The sequence below is a fragment of the Vulpes vulpes genome, chromosome 1 (assembly GCF_048418805.1).
Source record: "Vulpes vulpes isolate BD-2025 chromosome 1, VulVul3, whole genome shotgun sequence".
Taxonomy (NCBI): Eukaryota; Metazoa; Chordata; class Mammalia; order Carnivora; family Canidae; genus Vulpes; species Vulpes vulpes.
This window is the reverse complement of record NC_132780.1, coordinates 186,370,692-186,398,070: the sequence shown is the minus strand read 5'-3', so window position 1 is coordinate 186,398,070 and position 27,379 is coordinate 186,370,692. Positions and strand designations below refer to the sequence as shown.

The 27,379-nt window shown below is 35.4% G+C and overlaps 1 protein-coding gene across 2 annotated transcripts; it reads left to right on the top strand.

The window, feature by feature from the left end:
* Positions 1–61: 61 nt before the first annotated feature.
* On the top strand, positions 62–27,379 carry CCNC (cyclin C). 2 transcript variants are annotated; one of them, XM_026002921.2, is made up of 12 exons: positions 62–361; positions 6,231–6,337; positions 7,241–7,325; positions 7,493–7,562; positions 10,738–10,789; positions 18,563–18,618; positions 19,515–19,550; positions 20,229–20,320; positions 20,962–21,029; positions 23,357–23,436; positions 24,579–24,697; positions 26,129–27,379. In XM_026002921.2, the coding sequence occupies exons 1-12, from the start codon at positions 330–332 to the stop codon at positions 26,181–26,183; spliced, it is 852 nt and encodes a 283-aa protein (XP_025858706.1). In that variant the 5' UTR covers positions 62–329; the 3' UTR covers positions 26,184–27,379. The 2 variants fall into 2 exon arrangements, with proteins under 2 accessions (XP_025858706.1, XP_025858707.1); XM_026002922.2 differs by lacking the exon at positions 26,129–27,379 and adding an exon at positions 25,498–25,961 and having other exon boundaries at positions 70–361.

Here is a 27,379-nt window from a genome sequence, read left to right as displayed (position 1 = left end):
AGCCTTCCGTGAACTCGAGTTCCCGCCCCCCCCCGCACCCCCCCCCCCCCCCCCCGTGCGCCCACAGGCTGGCTGCTCCCCGCCGGCTTCCTCCGCTACCGCGGGGCGGGCCGGAACTTTTATCCGTAGGAACGGGTTTACTGTGTGGAGTGTTGCCGGCCGGCGTCAAGGAGAATAGAGTGCCATCCTCTTCCTCTCCCCGTAGCCGCCGCGGAGCGGAGCCGAGCAGATCAGATCCAGGAGCGCGGTTACCGGGCGGGCTGGGTCTATGGTCGCTCCGCGGGCCGCTCCGCCGGCTGGTGCTTTTTTATCAGGGCAAGCTGTGTCCCATGGCAGGGAACTTTTGGCAGAGCTCCCATTAGTAAGTGATCTTCCGTCTTCTCTCCCGGGGTTTGTGGTTGGGAGTCGGTGAGGACCGGGCCTGCGACTCCCCTTGGCCTGGATCCGGCCCCTGTCCCGAGCGCCGCGGGGTCTCCCGGGAGGCGGCAGCGGCCGGAAGCGGGATGCGCTTTTCTCTGGCGACTCCCCTCTCCCCGCCCCCTGGCCGCGTTTCGGGGGGTAGGTGGGGGGGGGGGGGGGGCGGGGGGATGTGGGAGCGGGAGAGGGAGGGGGCCAAGGAGGTTCGGTCTTTCTGGAAGGAAGGAGTTTAACTTGGGACTGTTGGATAAGCTAGGCCTGGAAGCGGGGTAGGATGGGGTGGATGGGGTGGGATGGGGTGAGATGGGTGGGATGGGATGGGTGGGATGGGGTGGGGTCAGATGGGGTGGGGTGGGATGGATGGGGTGGGATGGGGTGAGATGGGGTGGGATGGGATGGGGTGAGATGGGTGGGATGGGGTGAGATGGGTGGGATGGGGTGAGATGGGTGGGATGGGATGGGGTGAGATGGGGTGAGATGGGTGGGGTGGGATGGGGTGGGATGGGGTGGGGTGAGATGGGGTGGGGTGGGATGGGGTGAGATGGGGTGAGATGGGTGAGATGGGATGGGATGGGATGGATGGGGTGAGATGGGGTGGGGTGGGATGGGGTGAGATGGGGTGAGATGGGTGGGATGGATGGGGTGGGATGGGGTGAGATGGGTGGGGTGGGATGGGGTGGGATGGGGTGGGGTGAGATGGGGTGGGGTGGGATGGGATGGGGTGGGATGGGATGGGGTGGGATGGGTGGGATGGGGTGAGATGGGTGGGATGGGATGGGGTGAGATGGGTGGGATGGGGTGAGATGGGTGGGATGGGATGGGGTGAGATGGGGTGGGATGGGGTGAGATGGGGTGGGGTGGGGTGGGATGGGATGGGGTGAGATGGGTGAGATGGGATGGGGTGAGATGGGTGGGATGGGATGGGGTGAGATGGGAGATGGGGTGAGATGGGTGGGATGGGATGGGGTGAGATGGGGTGGGGTGGGATGGGGTGAGATGGGGTGGGGTGGGATGGATGGGGTGGGATGGGGTGAGATGGGTGGGATGGGATGGGGTGAGATGGGGTGAGATGGGTGGGATGGATGGGGTGGGATGGGGTGAGATGGGGTGGGGTGGGATGGGGTGAGATGGGGTGGGGTGGGATGGATGGGGTGAGATGGGTGAGATGGGATGGGGTGAGATGGGGTGAGATGGGTGGGATGGGGTGAGATGGGTGGGATGGGATGCGGTGGGATGGGGTGGGGTGGGGTGGGCGCAGGTATGGCCAGTGGGGCACAGCTCCGGACTGTGAGGCCGGCTCGAGGACAGTTGCGCTTCGCTTTTGCCGGGCTTCCTCCCGGAGTCGGCATTGTGGTCTTTTGTCATGACCTTCTAGCCTGAGCGGATCTGATAGTACTCCGAGGAGACGGTGGGGACTGTCTTGTTTCTGCTCTCTAACCGCCTCCCGCCGCCACCTTACGCCCAGGTGGAGGTGTATGTTGTTGGTAAGGTACAGGGCAAGCGCTCTCAAAATTTATCCGTTTCATTAGTCTGTGCCTTACGTTTATTTTCCAGTGACTTTTCCGATTTCTTTAAACTGTTTCATCAGTTTCTGTTTTTGTTAGTGACCACGAAAGAACTAGAGTAATGTTAAAAGCAAAACAAAACAACAAAACAAAAAACATTTTCCCTTAAATACATTTGTTTAGGCCGAAAGGTGAGTGATGGGACTCCTTGAACTTTGACTAGGCTTTTTCCACTGTCCGGTTGAAAGACGAGCAGAAGCCGCTGCTATAATATTTTAGCGTAAATATATCTTAATGCCAAGAGAGCATTAGTCCTTGTGATTGAAGGTGTGATTCTGTGAAGAAGATGGATTCCTATTCATTCTGTTTTCTAGTCCTTCGTAAGAGAAGAAAAAATAAACAGTGAGTTTGGAAACCTGTTTTCAGAAAAGCGGATTTTCCTCTTGCTGTAAAGTGGTGCTGTGGAGTTGGGATTCTGTAGTAACGTTACTTCTGATCATATTTTTATTTTGCGCTGTTTTTGCTCACTGTAATAACGACTTGGGCAAAATTTAAGTACAGAGGATTTAAAGAAGAGGTAGCATTTTGATAAACTTTGAAAAAAAAAAGTGGAAGAATTGATAGGTAGCTAGCTGTTGATTACCAGAAGTTACAGACATTTTTCAACTTAAAAAAAAAAAAAAAGACTCTGCCTGCCTTTCGATAAGTATTTTCATTATACTTTGATTTCTTGTTGGCATAGTAAGAACATTTAGCAAACGAGGGACAAGATCTATAACATTTGTTCTTTTCACTCTTGAAATATAAAATTGTTATAATATTAAATGTGCTTTTTTCAAAGTGTCCTTGCCTCCCAATTCAAATAGTCCTGGAGGAAGGGGCCACTGAGATCTCTTAAGAATCATGATCTACAAAAGGTTACAAGTGAAAAAGACAAGGCGATTAATTCTGGAAAACCAACAAGAAGATTACAAAAAACAAAAAAACAAAAAAAAAAAAACAAAAAAGATTTGGGTAAAAGAGGAAAACTGACACGTAATATGCTGTGTGTCATGTCTTGAAGATGAACATTTTAACATTTCTGAAGTGGGCATGACAGTTTGTTTCTCAGTAGCACATGAAATAATGGTGAATCTTAAAATGTAATCTTAAATTTCAGGAGATTTGGTATTTATAAGTGTTCTTGGTTTAACCTCCATTCTATGTGCTGTGAGGAAAAACTTAAATATTTGTGAAATTTATCTTTTTAAAAACATTGAGTGGTTGTGAGGATGGAGTTAACGATAATTCCAGAACAGAGTGAATCAATATTTTCTAGAAAGTTGAAATAAAGCACAACACATTCTCTGACCTTACTGCAGTAAAAGTAGAAGGACACTAAATACTAGCTGGCTCACTGAATGAACTAATGAAGAGGTAAAAGAAATAAAGTACAAAATCTGTCCTGGATACTTTATTGTATCAAAGAGGAAACTGAAAATAAAGTTACATAATATCAGGTAAATAACATGATGAGGTCAATGTATATCCACTTATGGGATGTAACCAAAGCCAAAGTTATAAACTAAAATCCAGAATAACAGAAAGAATAAAAATAAATCAAAATAGTCTACTTAAGAATATAAAGAAGAAAATAGTGAAATAAATCCTAGGGAGAAAAAAGGAAAGACTTATTAAAGATAACACTGACAGTAACAAATTAAAAGAAAAAATAGAAAATATCAGAGCTAGTTCTTTGGGAGGGAAAATCAAAACAGTAGACTAAACTGCAGCTACTTGAATCAAGGAAAAGAGGGATGATACAAAGATACAAAATTAGGAATGAGAAAAATAAATAAATCCAAATGTACCTTTGGGTTATCTCCATGGTAATAAAGTTGAAAGCTAAAACATTTAAAAAGCTCCATACCCACGTTATTTCATGGGTATATGTTTTCCCATTTTCAAGAGGATCTGCTACTGAAATCATTTCAGTTCACACAGAAAGAAAGCTTTCCAGTTCTCTTTATGAAGCTACAATAACATTGATAAAATCTAGCAAAGGTAGCACTATGAACAGTCTCCGTTTTGAATATTGATGTGAACATCATAAAGTATTAACAAGTAGAGCCTAACATTATACTAGTAATTAAAAAAGGTAGTGATTTTGTAGAAATATAGTCGATATTAGGAAATCTGTTAATAAACAGTGAAGGCATCAGAAGATGTCTATTAAAATTCAACATCTATTCTTGACTAAAATAGGATGCTTTCTTAACATGGTAAGAACATCAAAGCATGAATGATAAGAGATATTTAATGGTGAAACATTAGGAAAATTAGAGTGCCTGCTTAACATTGTTCTGAATTGCTACTCAATACAATTAATAGAATGAGATATAAAAAATGACAAAATTGTCATCCTATACAGATAAAATTAACCAGAAAATTCAGTTAATAGACAAATTATTATAAATAATATTTAATAAAGTGACCAGTTACAAAATGTCAAAGTGGAGAGCTTTCTTTTAAATGAATGATGGAAACATAAAATACAATAGCAGTGGGAAATATGAAATACACAATAAACTAAAGAAATGTACGGGATCTATAGGAAGAAAATTTTTAAATTCTGTAGTAGAACATAAAGATTTTAATAAATGGAGTTTGAATTCTAGTGTTGTAAAGATAGCATTTCTCCCTATATTGATGTGTAAATTTAATGCAATCCCAAACAATTTTGAATGAGTTTCCTTTTTTGGGACTTAACATACTTCAAAAGTTCAAGCCTTAGAATAATAAATGTAATAGAATATGGAGAAATTTTCTAAAGAATAGTAAGCAGCAAGGAGGGTATTTTCCATACCAGATTTCAATAATTTAATTTTTTTCAATAATTTAATTTTATGTTTTAAAATAGCATGGCATAGAAATAAGAAAAATTGAAAGAAAAAAGCCTTAAGTGATTGGAAAATGTAGGTGATTTTTTTTTTTTTTTTTTTTTTAGTCATTTTGTGTCAGGGAAGGCCTTCCCATTTGTGACAAGCATAATATCAAAGTACAAAATGGGTTGGTGTTGAGTGGTTCATATTTCTGTATTACAAATAATTAAATATTAAGAGATCATGAACTTGGGAAATGTTTTCAGTGTATTTGACAAATGATTTACTATCCATAATTTGCAAATTACATGAGAATCTTTTAATCATGAAAAAGACCATCCCATTAGAAAAACTGTTGTTAGAATTACAGTGTACAAAAGAAGAACTGTATTTAGCCAATAAGGCCTGGAAAAATGTTTAACCTCAGAAGTAAACTAAAAAACAAAATCCCCTAAAACAGTAAGATACTACTTTGCCTTTAAGTTGTACAGTATTTAAAAGATTAACAGTAACCCATAGGGGGTTTAAATATTTTAAAACACTCTCATGTACTGTTAATAGGAATGGAAATTGGTATGATGTATGGAATACAAACTGAAAATGTCAAAGTTATCAGCAAAACCAACCAATCAGTTCTATTTCTAGGAAATTATTTTAAATATATTATTAACCAAATGTACAAGGGTGAAGTACAAAGCTATTCATTAAAGTCTTATTTTTAATAATAAAAAATTATAAGCTACATATCTGTTAATAGGAATTAACTAAATAAATAATCCATCCATAATGATGTGCAGCGATTTAAAGAGATGCTGAATAACAAATTTGTTGACATGGAAAGACTTCCAGTACATACTGAGTGACAAAGGCAAGTTGCAGAGTGGTTTTTTGGGTCATTTCAATTTCATATCTGGTTAAAAATAGTAGACTTAACTAGGCAAGTGGAGGCTATTAGTGTAATAAATTACAAAGCAGCTTTTAACATGATTGGAATTTGTGAAGTCGAGAAATTAAATACTGTAGTTACTCATGAACAACTAAGAAAAGATACTTCAAATCTAAGGTATCATCATTTAGTGCCAAATAACTATACTATTATTTTATGTATCACTAGGAAAAAAATAAACGTGCTGCCAATTAAAAGCCTAAGGCATCACTGACTGTGAGATCTTTCTTGATATCAGAGTCTTAAAACCAATGCAATAACAGTGTAAGGTAGTGAGAAGAGAATGAAAAAGACAAAATTAGAGTGGAATTTTTTTCAGAGCATATTTACATTCATTAGTGAGATAATTCTCAGTTTCAAGAAATGTGAAAAATACTGTCTTCTGAGTTTACTTCTGGCATTTTGTATTTCTTAGAATGTTCACAACTTGTTCAGTCTTAGAATGTTTTTTGTGTCTTAGTTGATTTTCTGTAACGTGTCTTAACATCTTTGTTCTTCTAGTTTGCAATGGATTTTGGATAAACAAGATCTGTTGAAGGAACGCCAGAAGGATTTAAAGTTTCTCTCAGAAGAAGAGTATTGGAAATTACAAATATTTTTTACAAATGGTAAAAAAAAAATAAATAACTGAAATGGTATAGTTGTTTACCTCTGAATTAAAACTTTTGTTTTGTTTTGTTTTTTTTTGAATTAAAACTTTTGTATAGTAATCTATGGTGAGCTGTTTTAGTCCCTACTTAACATTTTTATTTATACATGTATTCTTTTCATAACTTATATTTATCTTTCTAAGTGACATAAAGTCTGTTGTGAATCTTACATGTCAGGGACACTCAAGACAGTTTGAAAGTGTCATTAATCTCTCTAAACCTTTATAATATGTTATTAAGTCAATTTAAGATTGGCTAAAGCAAGTATTTTGAGGATAAATGGATTCTTTGGGTTGACCTCCTATGTTGGTCATTTTTATCTTACAAGTTTGCTTTGGAGGAAAGGGGTTTTAGACTCAGAAGATCCTTGCTCTGCCATGTAGCTTTGTTACCTGATCTTTCTAAAACCAGTTCACTTTTCTGGAAACCTGCCTTTCTATTGTTTTGAGAATTCATTATGGGCTTTTTAATAAACTTTATAAAGTGGTAGTTGAGGTGAATTTGATAGCTGTCTAATATTTTACTTTTGCTTTTTTCTAAAGATAATATGAAAAACACTGAAAATACTTAGAAGATAGAGGGAAATACCTATCATTCAATCTTCTTAATATAAGAATAGTGTTTGCTTTGGGGACAGTTTCTATTTTTTATTGTTGTTTATGCATACTTATATTCTTTTAACAGATTTGCAAATCCTAGTCCTAACCCAGTGTGATCCAAGTAGAGCTTTAAACCATATGTAGGTTTTTCTCTTTGTTAAAAATTAGTATAGTTATGATTTACCACATGAAAGTTATTGTTCAATGTTAATATCATAATGATAACAAAAGAACATTTAAAACTTTATTATTTTTCTTTTAGTTATTCAGGCATTAGGTGAACATCTTAAATTAAGACAACAAGTTATTGCCACTGCTACGGTCTATTTCAAGAGATTCTATGCCAGGTAGGACTTTTATTTTGAGATTATGTTACGCCTGTTTGAAACGCTTAACGTAATGTTGATGAACCTTAGTATAAATAAATGAATCATGTGCTTGCATTGAGTTATCTTGGTTTTTCCGAATGTTTTCTATATGAATGACATTTAACTTTGTTTTCATCATATTTTAGGTATTCTCTGAAAAGTATAGATCCTGTATTAATGGCTCCTACATGTGTGTTTTTGGCATCCAAAGTAGAGGTATGAAATAGTTTTCTGTTCTTCATTGAAGTATACACAATGCACATTGGTTAATCTGCCCTAGTTTTCATATTACCTGTATAAAAATAACGACAGATGGAGATTTATGCAAAGTATTGAAATTCATACAAAATCAAAGATATACGTCTTTATACATTCATTTAACAAACACTTATGTAGCATTTACTTTGTAAATTTGTAAATGCTACTTATGTAAATGTAAGTGCTATTCTAAGTCCTTTTAAACTATAACTGACTCATAATATCCTTATAACAAACAATGGGGTGTATGCTAGTAATATCTTCATTCCATAAAGGAGGAAACTGAGTTACATAGAGAGTAAGAAACTTGCCTAAATTCATAGAGCTGGTAAGTGGCAGAGCCAGTATTTTGAACCCTGGGAGTCTGGCTACTAATTGCATGCTTTTAACTGCTTTGTTCTAGGTTCTCTAAGACATTTACTGTTTGGCACTAAGTAGTATTCCATAAGTGCCACAGCTTCTTTACTATAACCTGTATTATAGTACCTCCTCCCATGTGCCTCCTTCTCACCATATGCTTCCTATGTCCTACTGTCTTCCCTCCCTGCCACCTGATAATGGCTGCCTTCCAAACCATAGAGAAAGCAGGAGGGAAGGCAAGGATGAGTGTGGCTCTAGTCATATAGATTCCAATGAGGAATTATTAGGGCAGTGAGGGTAGAGAAATTAAGTGAGGGAAAGGGAAGAGAGATGGGAACTTGGAGCTGAGACCCAATCTCTGCTCACCTTATTTTCTTTTTCGGTAATTTTGAGAGAGCACAGCTAAAACCCAGACAGTAATAGGATATATAGACTGATTTTCATCATAATATATGTATTCTTAATGTTATGAAACCTTTGTATTATGTTTCTTAGATGTCTTTAGAATCTTAATTGTATTCTTGAAAAATAAATGTAATTTAAACCTAGTAGGTTTATAATTCCCTTTGGCACTCAATTTTTATTTAGTTTTGCTCCAGTCATTATTTAGGATTATTTAAGGCATGTTTTCCAAATATTACCTAAAGTAATGAGAGTTGACTCTATTAGGAAATAATATTAAGACAGACTTTCTAGAGGTTTATGATTTTCTAATTACAAGTGGTATTTTAAAGGGAGAGAACCAGCCCTGTTGTTGTTACTAAGTTCTTTAGTGGGAAAAGAAAGTGTTTATAAAAAGCTCATATTATGAGGTGGTTTTTCCAAATATTACCATGTCATTTGATGTATTATGAAGCACAACCAGTATGGAAAATCTAGACAAAATCTTTTATTATTATTATTTTTTAGACAAAATCTTTTAATAAATTTCTACTCTAGAAAATTAACTTGGGGATTTTAATTTGTTTAGTTTGTTAAATATCTTTTGTTAAATGATTTAGTGAGTGAAAGTTTTCACTTTAAGAATTTTGGATAAAGGGAAGCCCGGGTGGCTCAGTGGTTTAGCGCCACCTTCTGCCCAGGGCATGATCTTGGAGTCCCGGGATTGGGATCAAGTCCCACTTCAGGCTCCCTGAATGGAGCCTGCTTCTCCTTCTGCCTGTGTCTCTACCTCTATCTTTCTGTGTGTCTCTCATGAATAAATAAATAAAATCTTAAAAAAAAAAGAATTTTGGATAAAGAATAATTCCTGGGGGTGTATGCTAGTAATATCTTCATTTCTATTTATTTCAATAAATAAATGATATCTTTTTTTTTAAAAAAAAAGAATAATTCCTGGATCCAGTTGCCTGGCTGGCTCAGTTGGTAGAGCATATGACTCTTGATCTCGGGGTCATGAATTTGAGCCCCACATTGGGTGTCCAGATTACTTTAAAAGAAAGAATTATTCCTGGAAAAAAAAGTATCCTTTCATATTTGGTTATAGCGTTATTTTTTAAATTTTAACTGTGACCAAATCTTTCTGTGTTTTGTCAAGTTGTATGGGAATTATGTAGAAATGACTTTTAAGATGTCTGAGGCATCTACTTTTTAGTTTCAGTTACTGTGGTTTCAGGTTTATTTATTTATTTTAAAAGGTTTTATTTATTTATTCATGAGAGACAGAGAGAGGGGCAAAGACATAGGCAGAGGCAGGAGCAGGCTCCCCGCAAGGAGCCCGATGCCAGACTTGATCCTGGGATCTGGGAATCATGCCCTGAAGGCAGATGCTCAACCACTGAGCTACCCAGGCGTCCTGGTTAGTTAATCATATTAAATGAGACAATGTATATGAGGAAATGGGAACTGACAGAAGTCCTGGGACACCTGGGTGGCTCAGTTGGTTAAGTGTTGAACTCTTGATTTCGGCTCAGGTCAGGATCTCAGAGTTGTGGGATAGAGCCCTGCGTTGGGCTCACACTCATCACAGAGTCTGCTTAAGATTCTGTCCCTCTTCTTCTGCCCTTCCCCCCCACCCTCTATCCCCAGTCACACTCTCAAAAAAGAAAAAAAAAAAGCTTGCTTTATGATAAGGCTGAAATTATTTTTTAAAAAATTGTATGTTGGAGTGCCAGGGTGGCTCAGTCAGTTAAGCATTGGACTCTTGATCTCCGCTTAGGTCTTGGTCTCAGCGTTGTGAGTTTAAGCCCCGTGTTCGGCTGGGTGTACATGGAGCCTACTTTAAAAAAAAAAAAAAGTCTTATACTGTATCATTCTATTATTCTATCATTCTTGTCTTCTTTCAAATAGAATAATAGATTCTGTGGTCTTTGGAATTCTTTTGGTGATAGTATAAGTTTATCTTTTGAGATTCAACTGCTTTATTACTGAATAGCATAAAGTACCTATTTGTTAGTCCAGGTTCAGTTGAATAGGAAGCATACTTAATATTTTTCTTGCCATTAAGTGTAGAATCTAAAAAATCTTTTTGGAAACTAATTGGAGTGCAGGAAACTGGCACTGTTACTTTAGGGCTTGGTTTCTAATTTGGTACCTCTCAATGTTAAATGACAAAACTATTTAAATATTTGTCCTATTGCAGCAATTATAAGGGAAAAAAAAGTAACATGTTTAGAGAGTTAAGTACCTTATGCCTCAAATAGGTAGACGATGAATGACAGACTACAAACATGGTGGGGGGCAAAGGAAATACTTTGTTTTGAATAGATCCCAGATACCTTTAGGTTCATTGGCTTACCATGTACCTGAATCTCATTCACTTTTATTTCTCTAGGAATTTGGAGTAGTCTCAAATACAAGATTGATTTCTGCTGCTACTTCTGTATGTAAGTGTAAAAGGATACTACTTTAAGGATATAATTCTTTAAAAAAGTGCCACAGGACCTTAATGCTTTTCAGTTTATGAGACCTGTGAAAGATTGGTTGGGTTTATTAAATCTCTTGTGGTCATATTTATGGCTAGTGTATTTGGCTAAAAATAAAGTTAAAATACAAAAATTTAAAAGACCACTTAGAGAATTATGTCCAGGACATTATTTTTAATACTAAAAATGGATAGTAGCTATTGTCCAAAAACATCAGCTCAGTGGCTCTTAATTTTAACTAATAAAAGTAAAGAAAAACTTATTTCCCAGTTTTATTTATATTTTATTGCTTCATAATGACTAAGCCATTGTGTCATTCTTTTGGGTAAACTGTTTCTTTAGTTATTGTTGTGTATGTATTTGATGGTAATTATGTATTTTGCCTTCATATTGAAAAACATGGTACAGGAAAAAAAAATGCTGACTATAGTAGTGAGCCACAGTTCTAAGCAGCAGCTATATAGCCTTGAGCAAATAGCTTTACCTCTTGGCTTTAGTTTTTTTTCTAAAAAGGTGGGGTTTAGTTGTCTCTGAGTCATGTCATTAAAGGAAATAACAATATAGACTAGTGATTATAAAATATTGTATACAAGGTATTAACATTATGCTATGCTCCATCTTCATGAGTTAAGAACAAAGGTAGCACCTAACAAAAGATGAAAAATAATGTAGTTTTTTTTTTTTTTTAATTTATGTGATCTTACATAGAAGAGGCAGAAGGATTTTTGGTTTTAGGTTTGTGAAGCTGACTAAATTTTCATATTTTTGGGTCATTCCATTTTCTGAAAAGAGTGTAGTCTTCCATGCCATATTTTACTCTTTTAAGGATAGCAGAGTAGTGATCACTTTTGCCATAGAATTTTATATAGCAGATGTATCACATTGTATTGATAAGTATTGAATTGCCCTCTGTAAAATTGAGTTATTAAAAATTCAAAAACAACTGGAAGGAAATCCAGAATGTTAGCAATGCTTATCTGTAAGTAATGGATTTTAGGTGCCTTATTTTCTTCTTAATGGCATTTTTTGTTTTCCAGATTTTTTAGAAGGTGTATATTTTTTAAAATGTAAAATACTGGGGTGCCTGGGTGGCTCGGTTAAGCATCCACCTCGATTTCAGCTCAGGTCATGATCTTGGGGTTCTGAGATCAAGCCCTGCATCACTCTGCACTAAGTGTGTAGCCTGCTCAAGATTCTCTCTTTCTCTCCATCTACTTCTCCCCCCCAATTCATGCATGTGCACTCTCTCTCCCTGCCTTTCTCAAAAAAAAAAAAAAAAAAAAAAAAATATATATATATATATATATATATATATATAAAGATACTTGTTCCTAAGGTTTATTTCTCATGCAGAACTGTAAAGGTATATTTGTAACAGTGTTTGGTTACTAATGAATAGGAAATTGTCATAGTAGAATATTTTTGTTTATTTGATAAATTTTAGTTTATTATATAGGCCCCTATAGCTTAGATTTCAAATTTCAGCCCTCTTGCTTTCTGTGTGGCAAATTAAGCAAAATACAACCTCTCTGTGTCTCATTTTCCTCATCTGCAAGATAATATGATAATATCTATTTCAAGGCTTGTTTTGAGGATCAAAGGAGTTAATATCAGTAAAACTCTGAACAATATCTTGCTTGGCATTTTAGTTTGCTAGGCCTGCCATACAAAGTGTTAAGAGACTGAGTGATTTAAACAACAATTATTTTCTCACAGTCTGGAAGCTGAAGTCCCAGATCAAGGTGTTAATAAATTAGTTTCTCCTGAGCCCTCTCTTCTTGGTTTGCAGATGGCCACCTTTTTTGCTGTGTTCTTACATGGCCCTTTCTCTATGGGTGTGTACCCTTAATGTTTCTTACTCTTTTAAGGACACCAGCCCTATAGAATTTGTGCCCACCCCTATGACCACATTTAACCATAAGTATCTCTTAATTACCTATCTCCGAATCAGTCACATTCGAATATCTCCGAATTTCAACATTGGAATTTGGCAGGGGCAGAGAGCACAATTCAGTCCATCATATATTCAGTAGACTTCAGTGCCTACTCGTTAGCATCAGTAACAGTGTTATTTTATCATCACTAGAAACACCACATTGGTTGCAGTTGTAGATACAAGATAAATACAAGGAATTTAAGGACGAGAACATAAGACATGCATATACAAAATTAATACAAAAGAAAAAATAAGTGGCATAGAGAATTAGAGACTGCAGCGAATATTTGAGTGGTAAAAGGTTATGTTAGATAAATCTGGAAGGCCTTAAATAGAATTTGGTAAAGAAAGATGGACATTGACCCTGGGGAAATATAAGGGAAAGAAAGATAGTCTAGGAATATCAAATAGTGTGGTCAAAAATAGAGAAAACTAATGAGTTACATTCAGTGAATGGTCAGTAAAGAAATTGCTGGGAAAAGCTCTACCTGACTAAGGCCAGGTAATAGGGGGCCTTCAGTGAAGACCATGAAATTTGTTCTGTTAACAATCATGGTACCTTTGAAGGCTTTATTTCTTAACATGAGGATGATGCCAGAATTGTGCATTAGGAAGGTAAATCTGGCAGAATAATGTAAGCTAAATTGGAGGAGAATGTGAGTTGAAGGTAGACAGATTTTCACGTTTTTCACATGCTACAGCACTGATGAACCTTGGGACACCTGGCTTGCGGTTGGTAGAGTATATGACTCTTGATCTCAAGGTTGTAAGTTTGAACCCCATGTAGAGTGCAGAGATTACTTAAAAATGAAATCTCAAAAAACAAAACAAAACATGGATGAACCTTGAGTACATTTGGGTAAGTAAAATAGGCTAGTCACAAAAAGAAGTACTATACGATTCCATTTAATAGTGTGAATAATCAAATTAATAGTAGAATAGAGGCTGTTAGGGGCTGGAGGGAGAGGGGAAATGGGGAATTATTGAATGAGTACAGAGTTTCAGTTTTGCAAGATGAAAGTTCAGGGGATTGATTGTGGTGATGGTTGCACAACTGTGAAGGTACTTAATACTGAACTGCATACTTAAAAATGGGTAAAGATGATAAAGTTTATATAATGTGTATTTTACCACAATTTAAAAACCTTATAAAGTTTATATAATGTGTATTTTACCACAATTTAAAAACAGTATACTTAATATTGAACTGCATACTTAAAAATGGGTAAAGATGATAAAGTTTATATAATGTGTATTTTACCACAATTTAAAAACTACCCAAAAGAATCCTTCTGAAATACTTAAAAAACTGCAAACTGTAGTCAGTGCCATCACCACGGGGTGCTGTGAGAAATAAAACCTAACAAGTTTAAAGTAGAAAAATACTATTTTGAAGTTATTGAAGTGACCCAGGCGAGTACTATTGAAGGCTTAAAATGATGTTTTTGGCCCCCAGCAAGGAGAACAAGCAAGCTAGATTTGCATTATAGAGTCAGCAGGACTTTTGAAAAGCAAGGATTTAAGAAAAGTCAGAAATGGTTTTTGAGGTGTTTTGCCTGGGCATTGGGAAGGTGAAGGTGGTACAGAAGAGATAAGTGAGTTTTAGAAAGAGTTGAATTTAGTCTTGGACGTTCTAAGTGTAGAACCTCTTAGAAATGTGAGACCAATGACAGAAATTTGAACTTGATAAATTTTAAGAGAAAGAGTTGCCTGGTGTCTTTGCGCTGCTTCGAAGATAAGTACCAAAGGAAAAAAACCAGACCTTTGGGGTTTGTGATCTTTGAGAGAGAATGTCGCCTTCATTAGACATTATGGGGTAGGAGTTGAAGCGAGATGGCCAAGAACTAAGAAATGAGTAGGTGCTGAGAAAAGGAGAATTTAACTATATTACAAATATATGAAATAATTTCAGTAAAGTAGGTAAGGGGAGTTGCTGACCTAAGTAACTTTGGGAAGAGGTACATTTGTAAGACTAAAGGCAAAAGGAACTGGATGTAAGCACTATACTCTAGTTGAGAGATTTGATACTTAATGTGGGTACAAGTTAACAATTCGGGTACTGTTTATACTTGTATCTGAAATTGAACAATTCCAGTAAATAGATACATCCATGGTAAATGGATGGCAGATGTTGAGAGCCAGGTTTCTCACAGTTGGAATGGAATATACAAATAAGAGGAGACCAGAAAGATCCATGCAATGATTGATTAGATTTAGAGGGAGTCTATAATGACATCCCAGTAGTAATGAATTCTCTTAGGGCCTAGATCTTTGTTTCTAATACCATTCTCCAATTAAAAAAACAAAACAAAACAAAACAAAACTAGGTCTCCTTGGAGAAATGACTGGGACAGGAACTATACAAGACAGACCTGGAGCATTAATGCCAATAAATAAGGAAGTGCTCAAAAAAAAAAAAAATCCACAAAACAAAACACCTACCTTAATGGGGATATGTCAAAGGGACAAATAATTCAACTGAAAGGGCTCAATGACTAAAGACAGAAGAATTTGTACAATAACAATAACAAAAAGTAATATTGGCTTGTAACCCAAAGTATAAAAAAAATCCATGAGTCTATACTGATGTAAATAATTTATTGAATTAATGGGGGGAGAAGAGATAAGTCTCTAATACATAAGAATTTAATATAATTTATGTAGCTAACTACACCCTCAAAGAGGAAAAGCATAAATTTCCACTTCTTAGGTGTTGGTTGTGCATAATGACTTCCTTCTAATGTGTATTTTATAAAAAGGGAAGGGGGAAATAACCTCAGAGTAGAGAAACCCAACAAACACTACCTCAACCAAGTGATTGAGGTCCTTTTCAACAGTGATAAATCACTAGTAGCATGTAGCTCTCATCTGATATGACGCGATGACACTTTACTTCTCTCATCTTTCCTTCCAAAATCCCACAGCCCCAATCTAAATATTAAATAAACATCAAACAAATTCCAGTAGAGGGTCAAACAACAAAATTTTACTTGAAAAAGAAAGTAACAGTACTCTCAAACTGCCAAGGTCATCAAAACATGGAAAGTCTGGAAAAATGTCACAGCCAAGTAGAATCTAAAGGAGACATGACAAGTAAATGTAGAGGTCTCCTGGATGAGAGTCTGAAACAGAGAAAGGACATTAGGAAAAAACTAAGGAGATAGTCCATAGTTTATAGACTATGGACTTTAATTAATAATAATGTATTTATATTGGTTCGTTAATTAAACAATGTACCATACTAATATCAGATGTTAATAACAAAGGAAATCAGGGATCCCTGGGTGGTGCAGCGGTTTAGCGCCTGTCTTTGGCCCAGGGTGCGATCCTGGAGACCCGGGATCGAATCCCACATCGGGCTCCTGGTGCATGGAGCCTGCTTCTCCCTCTGCCTGTGTCTCTGCCTCTCTCTCTCTCTCTCTCTCTCTGTGTGACTATCATAAAACAAAACAAAACAAACAAACAAACAAAAAAAAACAAAGGAAATCAGATGGGAGGTTATTTCAGTCTCTTCCAGCTGCTCTAACAAAATGCCTTAGACTAAGTGGCTTAAATAATAGGCATTTATTTCTCACAGTTCTGGAAGCTGGGAAGTCCAAGATCAAACAAAGTGTCTGCCTTGATCAGTTCCATGATTGGCCATTTGTTTCCTGGCAAGCAGACAGCTTGCCTTCTCATTGTACTCTCATGGCAGAGAGAGATTGTTCTTCCTCTTATAAGGACACTAATCCTATCAGGGGGACCCCACCCTCATGACCCCATCTAAACCTAATTAACTCCATAACTCCGTAAATCTGGAGGTGGCTCAATATACTATCACAGGGTGATTGCAGCTTCAATATATGAATTTGGGGGGACACAAAATTCAGCCCATAACAGGAGTATATAGGAGCTCTCTTACCTTTTCAGTTCTATAAATTTAAAAATGTTCTAAAAAATAGTCTACTTTTAAAAAGCAGAGGAATATAATTTGGTAGAGGTTTTATGTGTTTTTGTTTTTAAGAGAAATTTGAGCATTTAATAAGTGATGGGACAGATTTATTGGAGGAGGAATGGTTAAGGGTACAAAAAGAAAAGTACAGACTGTCAGTTGAGCAGATGAAAAACAAATACACACATGGTAGAGGTAGCAATAGAGAATGAGAATATACAAATAAGAAAGAAGCAATCTCATTCTAATTTTCCTCACAAATTAGAAAAGAATTAGAAGATGATAGAAAATCAATTTTATCATGGAATAGAAGAAAGGCTAACAGTATCAGGTAAATCTTAACATTAGGTGTCAAGGTCTCAGAGTTGGGGATGTAGATTTGTTTTATGTACAGAGATGTTACTTTGTTGATTAGTTATCATTTAAGTACCTATTTTGCTTGTATACTTTTTTTAAAAATTTTTAAAAGATTTTATTTACTTATTCATGAGAGACACACAGAGAGAGAAGCAGGCCCCATGCAGGGAGCCCGATGTGGGACTTGATCCCAGAACCAGGGGATCACGCCCTGAGCTGGAGACAGACACCCAACCACTGAGCCACCCAGGCGTTCCTACTTGTATATCTTGTTTAGATCAGAAGGATCTGTAAAACTCAGAAACCTTAATATTAGGTATGTTTTCAAATAAAGAAGAAGAGGAAAGCTTAAGTATAAATTTTCTAAGTCAACTTGAAATGGGTCAGGTTTCAAATCTTGGCAGATGTTACCTATCTAAATTAGTTGTTAGATTCCTCAGTTTACAAAATAAAACTTTTTTTTCTTAAGATTTTATTTATTTATTCATGAGAGAGACAGAGAGAGAGAGAGGCAGAGACACAGGCAGAGGGAGAAGCAGGCTTCATGCAAGGAGCCTGACGTGGGACTCGATCCTGGGTCTCCAGAATCAGGCCCCTGGCTGAAGGCAGTGCTAAACCACTGAGCCACCCAGGCTGCCCCAAAATAAAACTTTTTGAAAATAAAGTATGTAGGCTAAATGAAAAAAAATTTAAATCCTTGTGAGGTCTTGGTTTTTATAAAAATGAAAGAAATCACAGAACAGATCCTCTAGAGACTATCTGTAGTCAGTCCCTTGATGAAATGTAGCATCATAGTGATTTGAATACAGTTTTCTCAAGTAGTACTTAAATGTGTATACTTATCATTTTGAGGACATAGAGGATTGATAATCAACAGTTTTTTTCATTTGTACTTAGTGACAAAGAAGAGTAATAACTATATGTTTGTGCGTGGTGTGGAAAAGTGCTGGAGAATTTTGGATGTATGTTTATACTTTTATTAAAATGTATCTTTTGATAAGAAAGTATCTATTATAGAAAGTACAGATTAGTTAAAATCCTTAAATCTCAGATGACCACTATTAACATTCTTTGGTTGTATTATCTTTTCAATTCATATAAACGTATGTATGAATACATATATAACTGGTGTTCCTTCCAAGCTAAATTACTGAAAAATAAAACCAATATCATTCTAGAGCTGGAAAGATTTTAGAGATGAAAAAAATCTAAGTGATTTTTTTTTTTTAATCCAACCCCTTTATTTTTTAAGCAGCAGAACCCTTTCTTAATACATGAAGTATATAATTAAAGCTCTCTCTTAATTGTAATATAGTTAGGGCTTCCTGCCACTTAGTGCTTTCTACTTGCCTGAAAACAAAAAACAAAATCTGGGTCCCTAAGCATCTCTAAGAGCTCTTACTAAAAGTGATTTAGCCCTTCCTCTAATATTCTACACGGTGTTAAAGAAATTTTGGTTTAATTTACTTTTTCATTTTCTTAGTTTAAGTCATTTTTTTGTTTTCTGCAGTAAAAACTAGATTTTCATATGCCTTTCCAAAGGAATTTCCTTATAGGATGAACCATGTAAGTATATGTTATAAAAAAAAAACAAAAACCTGTTTTCAAAGCTGTATAAGCTAGCTCCATTTTATGTTAGAATAAATTGAACAGTTTCCTATAAATGGCAGTTTTAAATACTACAAAAATATAAATTTTAATTCTAAATTAAAGCTAAGTTCTAACTTTTTTTTTAAAAAAAGGTACTTAATAGCAGTGGTTATCAAACCTGGATGCCCATCAAATCACTTTGGGAACTTTTTAATAATGTTAATACCAGGGGCTCTCCAGCCCAACTAAAACAGAATTTTTAGGCTTCAGGCCTGGGGACTGGTATTTTCTAAAAGCTCCCAATACTAGTGTGCAGCTAGGACTGAGAACTACTATAATGTAACAATATGAAAACCATATTTGAAACTTTACATTAATTTAGAAGGTGAGTTTCTATTAACATTTTTAATAGACATCTCCTTTTCCTAACTTGTAAGAGATTTCTTCATCTCTGTAAATTGTATATTTTTGTTTTGTATTCAGTATTCTTTCCTTTTATTGATTTGTAATATAAGAATAACACATAAATAGAGATAATTGCATTTTTTGCATTTGTTGAGTGGAAGGTATATTGGAAAATCTGAAGTTTACACAGAATATTTTAAAGTAAAGTAGTAATGCTTACATGAGGCTGACTTTTCTATAAGGATTAAAATCCTTTATAATAATAATTTCATGCATTGTATGGTAGTAAAAAAGTAATTTTTATTGGGCATGTTCATTCTGATATAAACTACTGTGTATATTTTCTTGATTTAAAAAATTTTTTGGTAAAAATCTATGTTACATTAATGTATGAATTGTTATGTTAGACTAAGTAGACTCATCTAATTTGTTTCATGTTGACATTTGTAATCTTTTTTTTAAAACAGATATTAGAATGTGAATTCTATCTTTTAGAACTAATGGTAAGTATATTACTTCCTTATGATTAATAAAGTAAAACTTACTTTCAACTACAGTGAAGTCAGAAATATTTAAAGAAATGATTTGTAGGGAGGTGCATTTTAAAACCATCCAAGTTATACATGATGGTGAAATCACAGTATCTAGTGGTATCATCACCTATATCCTCTCACAAGCCTGTAAAATAATTATATATCCCACTTAGGATGGGAAAATTTTTCTGTTCTATAGTAACTATGGTAAAAGGATTACAAGCAAACCAGTCAGGACATTAAGCCACTGTAAATTATTTGCACAATTTGTGTATGTGTGTGGTGTTATTTAAAGATAGATTATGTCTTTGGCAGAATTCTGCTCCTCCAGTTGGGAATTATGGATTTATAGGCTAATAAGAGGTTTCAGTGTGTTGCAGATGTGACACTTTGAGTCTCTAAGGGAATGGATGCTGACTGACTGCCAACCGATTTACCAAGGTATATTCCAGAGAGAGCACTGCCTTCACTATTATAGTAGAGTTTAGGGCTGCCATACTGCTTGCTTAAGAGAATAAGAGGGAAGCAAGCATGACTTAGAGAAATACATTTTGAAATACACAATTATAAATCAGTTGGGTAATGATAAGTTTTTGTGTTGTAATAAATCTGTTTTTATACAATACACATTTTTTAAACTGTTTCTAGGATTGTTGCTTGATAGTGTATCATCCTTATAGACCTTTGCTCCAGTATGTGCAGGACATGGGCCAAGAAGACATGTTGCTTCCCCTTGCATGGTAATTAGAACAGAAGTTATTCATAGTGTAACATGTTATTAGCTAGGAAGGTTGACAACTGAATATCAAGTTTAGTATTTTTAAAGTAATTAAACTAGTGCCCCAAGATATTGTATGTTGAGCGAAATATCTGCTCGTTGAATTTTAATTAACTATATTTATAAATGCTAAATTGGTAAGGATTCTTATTTATTATTTCCATTAAAATTTGATTCTTATAAAAAACATTGTTTACATAAAAATTAAGACAGGTTTTCAAATAGAATGCTTTGTATTGGTATTTAATATACATATTGTATAATTTCTGGTTTCCTCTGATTTTCTAATTTTTGAAAAATTGGAAAAATCATTATATTGTAATTTACTGTAAGGTTTTAAGTTTTAAAATCTATTTAGCAAAAAAATAAAAAATTAAAATCTATTTAGCTGTAATTTTATCCATTAAAAAATGCTTATTCATTGTCATTTTCATGTATCCATCTTTTTTTTCCTTGATGTTTTCACCTTTATATCTATGCTTCAATAATATTAAAAGAAATAAATATGTACAAAGATGGGAACTCTGGCCCTCTCTGGAGGGAGATGTACAATCATATAAGGTGGTTCTGATTTCAGTAATAATATGATTTACATTTCTATAGGAGGATAGTGAATGATACCTACAGAACGGATCTTTGCCTACTGTATCCTCCTTTCATGATAGCTTTAGGTAGGTAAGCATGGTATTTCTTTATTAGTTAAATTGTTATAAGCTTATTTAGGTCATCCCAAAAGAAATTTCACCCTATTATACTCTATGTTCTTACATTTCATGAAATAATAGACTAATCCTGGCATGTGAACTTTTAATAATATGCAGCTTTCAGAGGTCAGAGTTATTGCCCCTTTCACTCCCCTCTCTTGTTAAGTTTGTGTTTTAAATCATTTAAAATCATTTTGACCAGTGTTTGAATAGAACATTTTTGTTTAGGAGAAAAAGTTCAGAATTAAGCCTGTTAATATTACTTGTAAATTATATAGAATAACTGGGCCTGTCATTTATTTCCTGAGCCCATTTCAGTCCTCAGAGGTTCAGTAAAGGAGCCTCTGGGGGATCCCTGGGTGGCGCAGCGGTTTAGCGCCTGCCTTTGGCCCAGGGCGTGATCCTGGAGATCCAGGATCGAATCCCACGTTGGGCTCCCGGTACATGGAGCCTGCTTCTCCCTCTGCCTATGTCTCTGCCTCTCTCTCTCTCTCTCTCTCTCTCTCTGTGACTATCATAAATAAATAAAAATAAAACAGTAAAGGAGCCTCTGTAGTCAGTGCCTTGCTGGAGGGAGAAGTTAGCTCCCAATTTGTTTATCTGTGGAAGGCAGTGTAATGGGTTAGTTAGAACATAGTCTTTGGAGTCAGATAGTCCTAGGTTTAAACTTTGCTTTCTTTACAGTTGTGGGAAAAGTATTTAACCTTGCTGAGTTTGTTTCCTTAATTGCAAAATGTTAGGGATACTACATACAGAACTGTTGCAAATATTAAATGAGATATCTTCTAGAACACCAGTAATGCCTGCCATATATTAAGCACTTATTAGTTTCTTTTCTCTTTTTCCTATTGATTTCCAAGATTTTGTCATCTTGATTTTCCCCCTATTCTTTTACCACTCAATTTCTGGATAAAATACACAACTTCTTTTAACCTGTACATACCATTCTCTGCTTACATTCTCACCTTATTTTAAGACTTGTCTCAGATATCACCTCTTTAGTAATAACCCTCCCTATGCCCAAACTTCCTATATCACTTCAGTCTGGGTTTAGGATGTCTTTTTTTGTTTCTAATTTACTCTGTGTTTTCCTTGTTATGACATTTCCCACTGTATTTTAATTACCTGTTAATTTCAGTTCTTTGGCTTTTCAGTCCCATCAGGGCCTACACCCTACTTTACAGCTTCATTTAACTTGGGGCAACCAGTATGTCAGTTCACATATGAGTCACTGTTTGCTTAGAATGTCATCCTCAACAAAATCGTATGGTTAACTAAACCAGGGTAATATAACTTACGAAGCTGGTGTGAGTTCAGTGTAGCCAAGCTGGTTGTTGGAGTTATATCAGGCAAAATTATGATGTAGATTGTTGTCTTTGGGCTCCTTTAATGTTTATAGTGCGTGTAATGTGTATATAGTTGACCCTTGAACAACATGGATTTGAATTGTGCAGGCCTTGTACTTACAGCCAGGTTTTTTTTATAGTATTGTACATGTATTTTCTCTTCCTTATGCTTGTCTTAACAACATTTTTCCTCTAGCTTCCTTTATTATAAGAGTAAGGAATATAATAGATATACAAAATATGTGTTAATCTGCTATTTAGTCAGGCTTCCAGTCAAGAGTAGATTATTAGTAAAGTTTTTGGAGAGTCAAGTTACCTGCAGATTTTTTTTAACTGCAGAGGGGTTGGCACCCCTAAGATTCATATTGTTCAGAGGTCAACTGTAATTATATTGTATATAGGGCATTACATTTTTTTCTAAGCTCCATTTGATTGTAACACTGAATTCGTTACTGGGGTGCCCAGTATTTGCCTGACTTGCTCATGTGCTGGTAACTTTAAATAGGCACACACTTCTTGTAATTGAAATATCAAAATATAATCAGTTGAAATTTATCAGAATATTATTGGCGCTCTGTGTGTGTGTGTGTGTCAGACTGACTCCTGGATGTATTTTGACCACTCCTTTGTTCAGGGATCATTTCCCTGCTCTAGTTTCCTTATTGAATTTTTTCCTAACATGCTCTGAATCTCAGAGCAACTGTACTATCACTGGTACACAGTGAGCAGCTGGAGATGTCAAGAACCTTAATATAGTCTAGTAATTTTTTCTGTATTACATTAAATTGATGGGATAGTTATTGGTAACTATTAGCTAAATCTATGTAATTTTTAAAAAGAATATTGGAAAATGCACGTGAAAATTTTAAGTGAATATCTTTAGTTCTAAGTCCCTGCATTCCATATTTGTGGTTAAACATGGGCCTTTTTCTCTCATTTTCTTTCTAGCTTGTCTACATGTAGCTTGTGTTGTTCAGCAGAAAGATGCCAGACAGTGGTTTGCTGAGCTTTCTGTGGATATGGAGAAGGTATTCTTTAAAATTCTCTTAGTTGAGGGGTGCCTGGGTGGCTCATTTGGTTAAGTGTCTAACTCTTGATTTTGGCTCCAGTCATGATCTCAAGGTTGTGAGATCGAGCCCTATTTCAGGCTCTGCACTGCGTGTGGAGCCTGCTTAAGATTCTCTCTCCCTCTTCCCTTTCCCTTTCTTGCACTTTCTCTCTAAAACAAAAATTAAAACATTTAAAAAATAAATTAATAAAATAAAAATAAAATTCCCTTGGTTGAATATAAACTTTGACATTTTAAAGTTAATATGATATTTACTTAACATGAGTCTAAAATCCTATGATGTTCACCAGGCTAAGATTTTTGGTAAAAAATACTAAGAAACAAGTTTGGTAAAAAGAGTTGATGTTGACTCTTTAGGTGATATTTCTCTTTTGGGTTTAGGTTTAAACAGAATGGTAAACTTGGTTTGCTTAATTGCAAAGCTGCCTCTAATTTTCAGGATTATTTTAAAAGCTACTTAGAGACCATCAAATACTACTCTAAATTGTTGTAACACAGCCTGTCTCCTGACAAAATGGGTTTTGCCCTTTTTTCTGCCTTTTCTCCTGAAATGTTGATAGCATTAGAATCAATCCAATGTGAGGTCTACTCAGATGAGAAAGAGGGCTAATTTAGAAACTGGATCTGACAGATTTATAGCTGCCAATTTTTGAGCACCTTAACTTGTGTAGAGCAGTTAACAGAGAAATAAAACAATGTCTTTCATGTACCAACTCCCATTGAATTGTCTGACCCAATCGGTATTAGAAGAGTGTACTCTGTAGTGGCATACATACATGAAGGAATATCTTCATGATTTAGACCTCTGTTGCCAGTACCTCACATTTTTTGGTTCAAGATATCAGCAGATAGAAGAAAACTAACTGCAGAGATGGATAAGGATGGAAAGGTATACCTATTAAAAGATGAGAGGGTAGAAGGAGAAGCCTACAGAGCAGTGTGGTAAAAATACTGCTTTCAAGTTTAACAAGATTGCCTAATTTAACTTGAATACTTAAGGACAGAGACTATCTTTTCACTCTTTTCTGAGGATGTGTGTTTTTTACATACTAAATGTTGCTTGACATTGCCATTGAGAACTTTTCAAATATTTACTTCTAGATTTTGGAAATAATCAGGGTTATTTTAAAACTGTATGAGCAGTGGAAGAATTTTGATGAGCGAAAAGAGATGGCAACTATTCTTAGTAAGATGCCGAAACCAAAACCTCCTCCAAACAGGTACTTTGTAGATTTTAATTATTGATTACACTTAATTATATCTTTCATGTACATTATATTTTCTCATAGATTATGTTGTATTTATTATTTTCATGAAATTTCTTCCAAACTTCATGATTTATGTGACTTTTTAAAAAATCTGACATGATAGATTGACAGTGTCTCATTTTAAAAAAATACATTAATTTGATCATTTGTTGACTTTTCCTGATGTAATGGCAGGTCTCTTACAGGTATCCCTCAACATATGGCTATATACTGTACATTAATTTAAACAGAACAGAATTAGGCTAGTTCATCTGAAATTCAAAGATAAAGAATTGTGTAGTATCACCTGTCCATTTGACTCTGTGACCCTGCCCCCCATGGCTATTATCCTGTTTTATAAATTTCAATAGCAGGTTTCAAAAACTTAGGTGATCAATCTGATATTATAAATAAGGAATTCTGGCTTTTAAATGACCTGAAGATCCATGGCACATAGTAACATAATTTTGCTAACTATGAATCACTTGTGCTACAAGGGTTTTCTTTGGTAGTTTTTTATAGGATCTTTTCATTTAGTTCAGTGGTTTTCAGCTCTCACTATATCAGATCATTTGGAGTAGGAAAAACTGTCAGAAGGGAAACAAAGAAATGCTATCCATCTTAATGATAAAAAAAACCTAAGTTATATAATATTAGGATGGATTTGTAGTCTAGTAAGTTCTTGCTGTTTGGAAAGAATTAATACTTGACTTCTACAAGGAGCTGTTTAAGGCAGTCATTCAAACAGCTACCTTTGGATGCATTTTTTGCAGAAATTCCCTGAGTGATTCTCCACTAGTGGCAGGGCCTGAAGCTGCAAGATGATGATGGACAAGATAAGGCAATAATCCTATTGCCACAGTTACTGGTATTTTCAGTTTTAGTTAATTTTATTTTAAGTATTCAGCATTTTTCAGGAAATTGCCATTTTTCTTTCTGACTTATAGTTTGTTGTATTTATGTGTGATTTTATTATGTCTTTGGACAGTAATTTTTTTGAAAGAACACTTCTTGATTATCACATTTAGTAGATATAAGATTTTATATGTAAGATTTAATTTTATAGGAAATTTGTTCAAAAGTTCTTATCTCTATGTTGAGTGATACCTGTAATGACAATGAAATCCCATACCCTTATTTAAATTTTTTGAGTGTATATGGACACTAACTTCCAGAATGCTTGTTATGTGTGAGGGCACCAAGTTACATAAGAATAAAAATATAAAACCAAATGTTAGTCTTCTGTATTTTAATTTTCCATATCTGTGTCTTACAATCAGGAATGCTTTTGTTTTGTAGAGTTGTACCACAGAGTAACTAACTTAAAAAATTAGTTGGCTTATCAGGGTGTTAAAAATGAGTCTTTTAATTGGTATAACATCTCTTTCTTCCCCACTTGAACAGTGAAGGAGAGCAGGGTCCAAATGGAAGTCAGAACTCTAGCTACAGCCAATCTTAAAACATTCCGAAGAATTCCATAGTGGACCAGTTGGAAATAAACCATTGGACAGATTTCAGTTATGTCTTCAATGGAACACAAATGAAAATGAATAGCTTGTTTCTGTCAAGCATATTGGGAAGTGATTTTATTTTTGCAAAATAAGTTTTTCTTTACCTAATTTGATTCTAGTACATAATTGATTAAAATTGATTATAATTGATTATAAAAGCTTGGAAAGGTTCTAAGGGGACCTACAGACAGACTTACATAGACATTTCAAAATTAATAGCTTTTGATTAGTATACTTTTTCTTAATTTGGATAATAGAAATTGTAGCTTTTTATTAAGCCAAGAAACATGAAGCATAATTTGTTTAAAATTCTCTTTGGTCATTGAAGGACCAAAAAAGGACATAAAAAGTCAAATATATGAGGGTTTTTTTCCCTCCTTAAGTTAAACTTTAAAACTGTATTTAAGGAATCAAATCTTACAAAATCCTGGAAGATTTTGGTAATGATGTTGATAATTTCAGGGAAATTAATCAAGTACCTATTGATTTAAAAGTGTATTTTATTCAATAGTTTTAGTATCTTGCCATGGAAGATACTAGCCCAGCCTAGCAGAAAAGTGCAATATGTATAGCATACTTTGACATTTTAAAAGTTATATTAATTCCATAACCATTTTGAAGTGCTGGGCAAACTTTGAAAAAAAAAAATCCTACATGATGTTCTTTGCATTTGATTCACAGTTAATCAGGCATTTTGAAAGCTAATTGGATAAAATACCATAATATGGTTGAAATTTGGTAACATTTTAATGTTAATTTTTACTCTACTGTGAAAAGTTTTTTATATGACATCACACCCTAGTTTATTTTTGTGTCTTAGTGTGGATTTACAAATTTACTACAGGTATCCTGAGCCAGGAACACAATCAGGTTTCAGGCCAGTTTGATACTGGCTATTCTTAATTCTCATGAGTGTAGGACTTTGAACTAAATGTTATGTCAGTGGGACTGTGCTGTCTGTGGAACTTAAAATAATCATTTTCTTCAGATTTGAAGGAGAGTGATAAAATTTGGAGTCATAGGATATTGATGTACAACTTAAGGATTAAATTTTTTATAAATCAATTGTGAACAATGGATTATTAAATTAAATGTTGACTTCCTAGTATAAAACTTCAAGAATAAAAGTAAAGTTCTCCAGCTA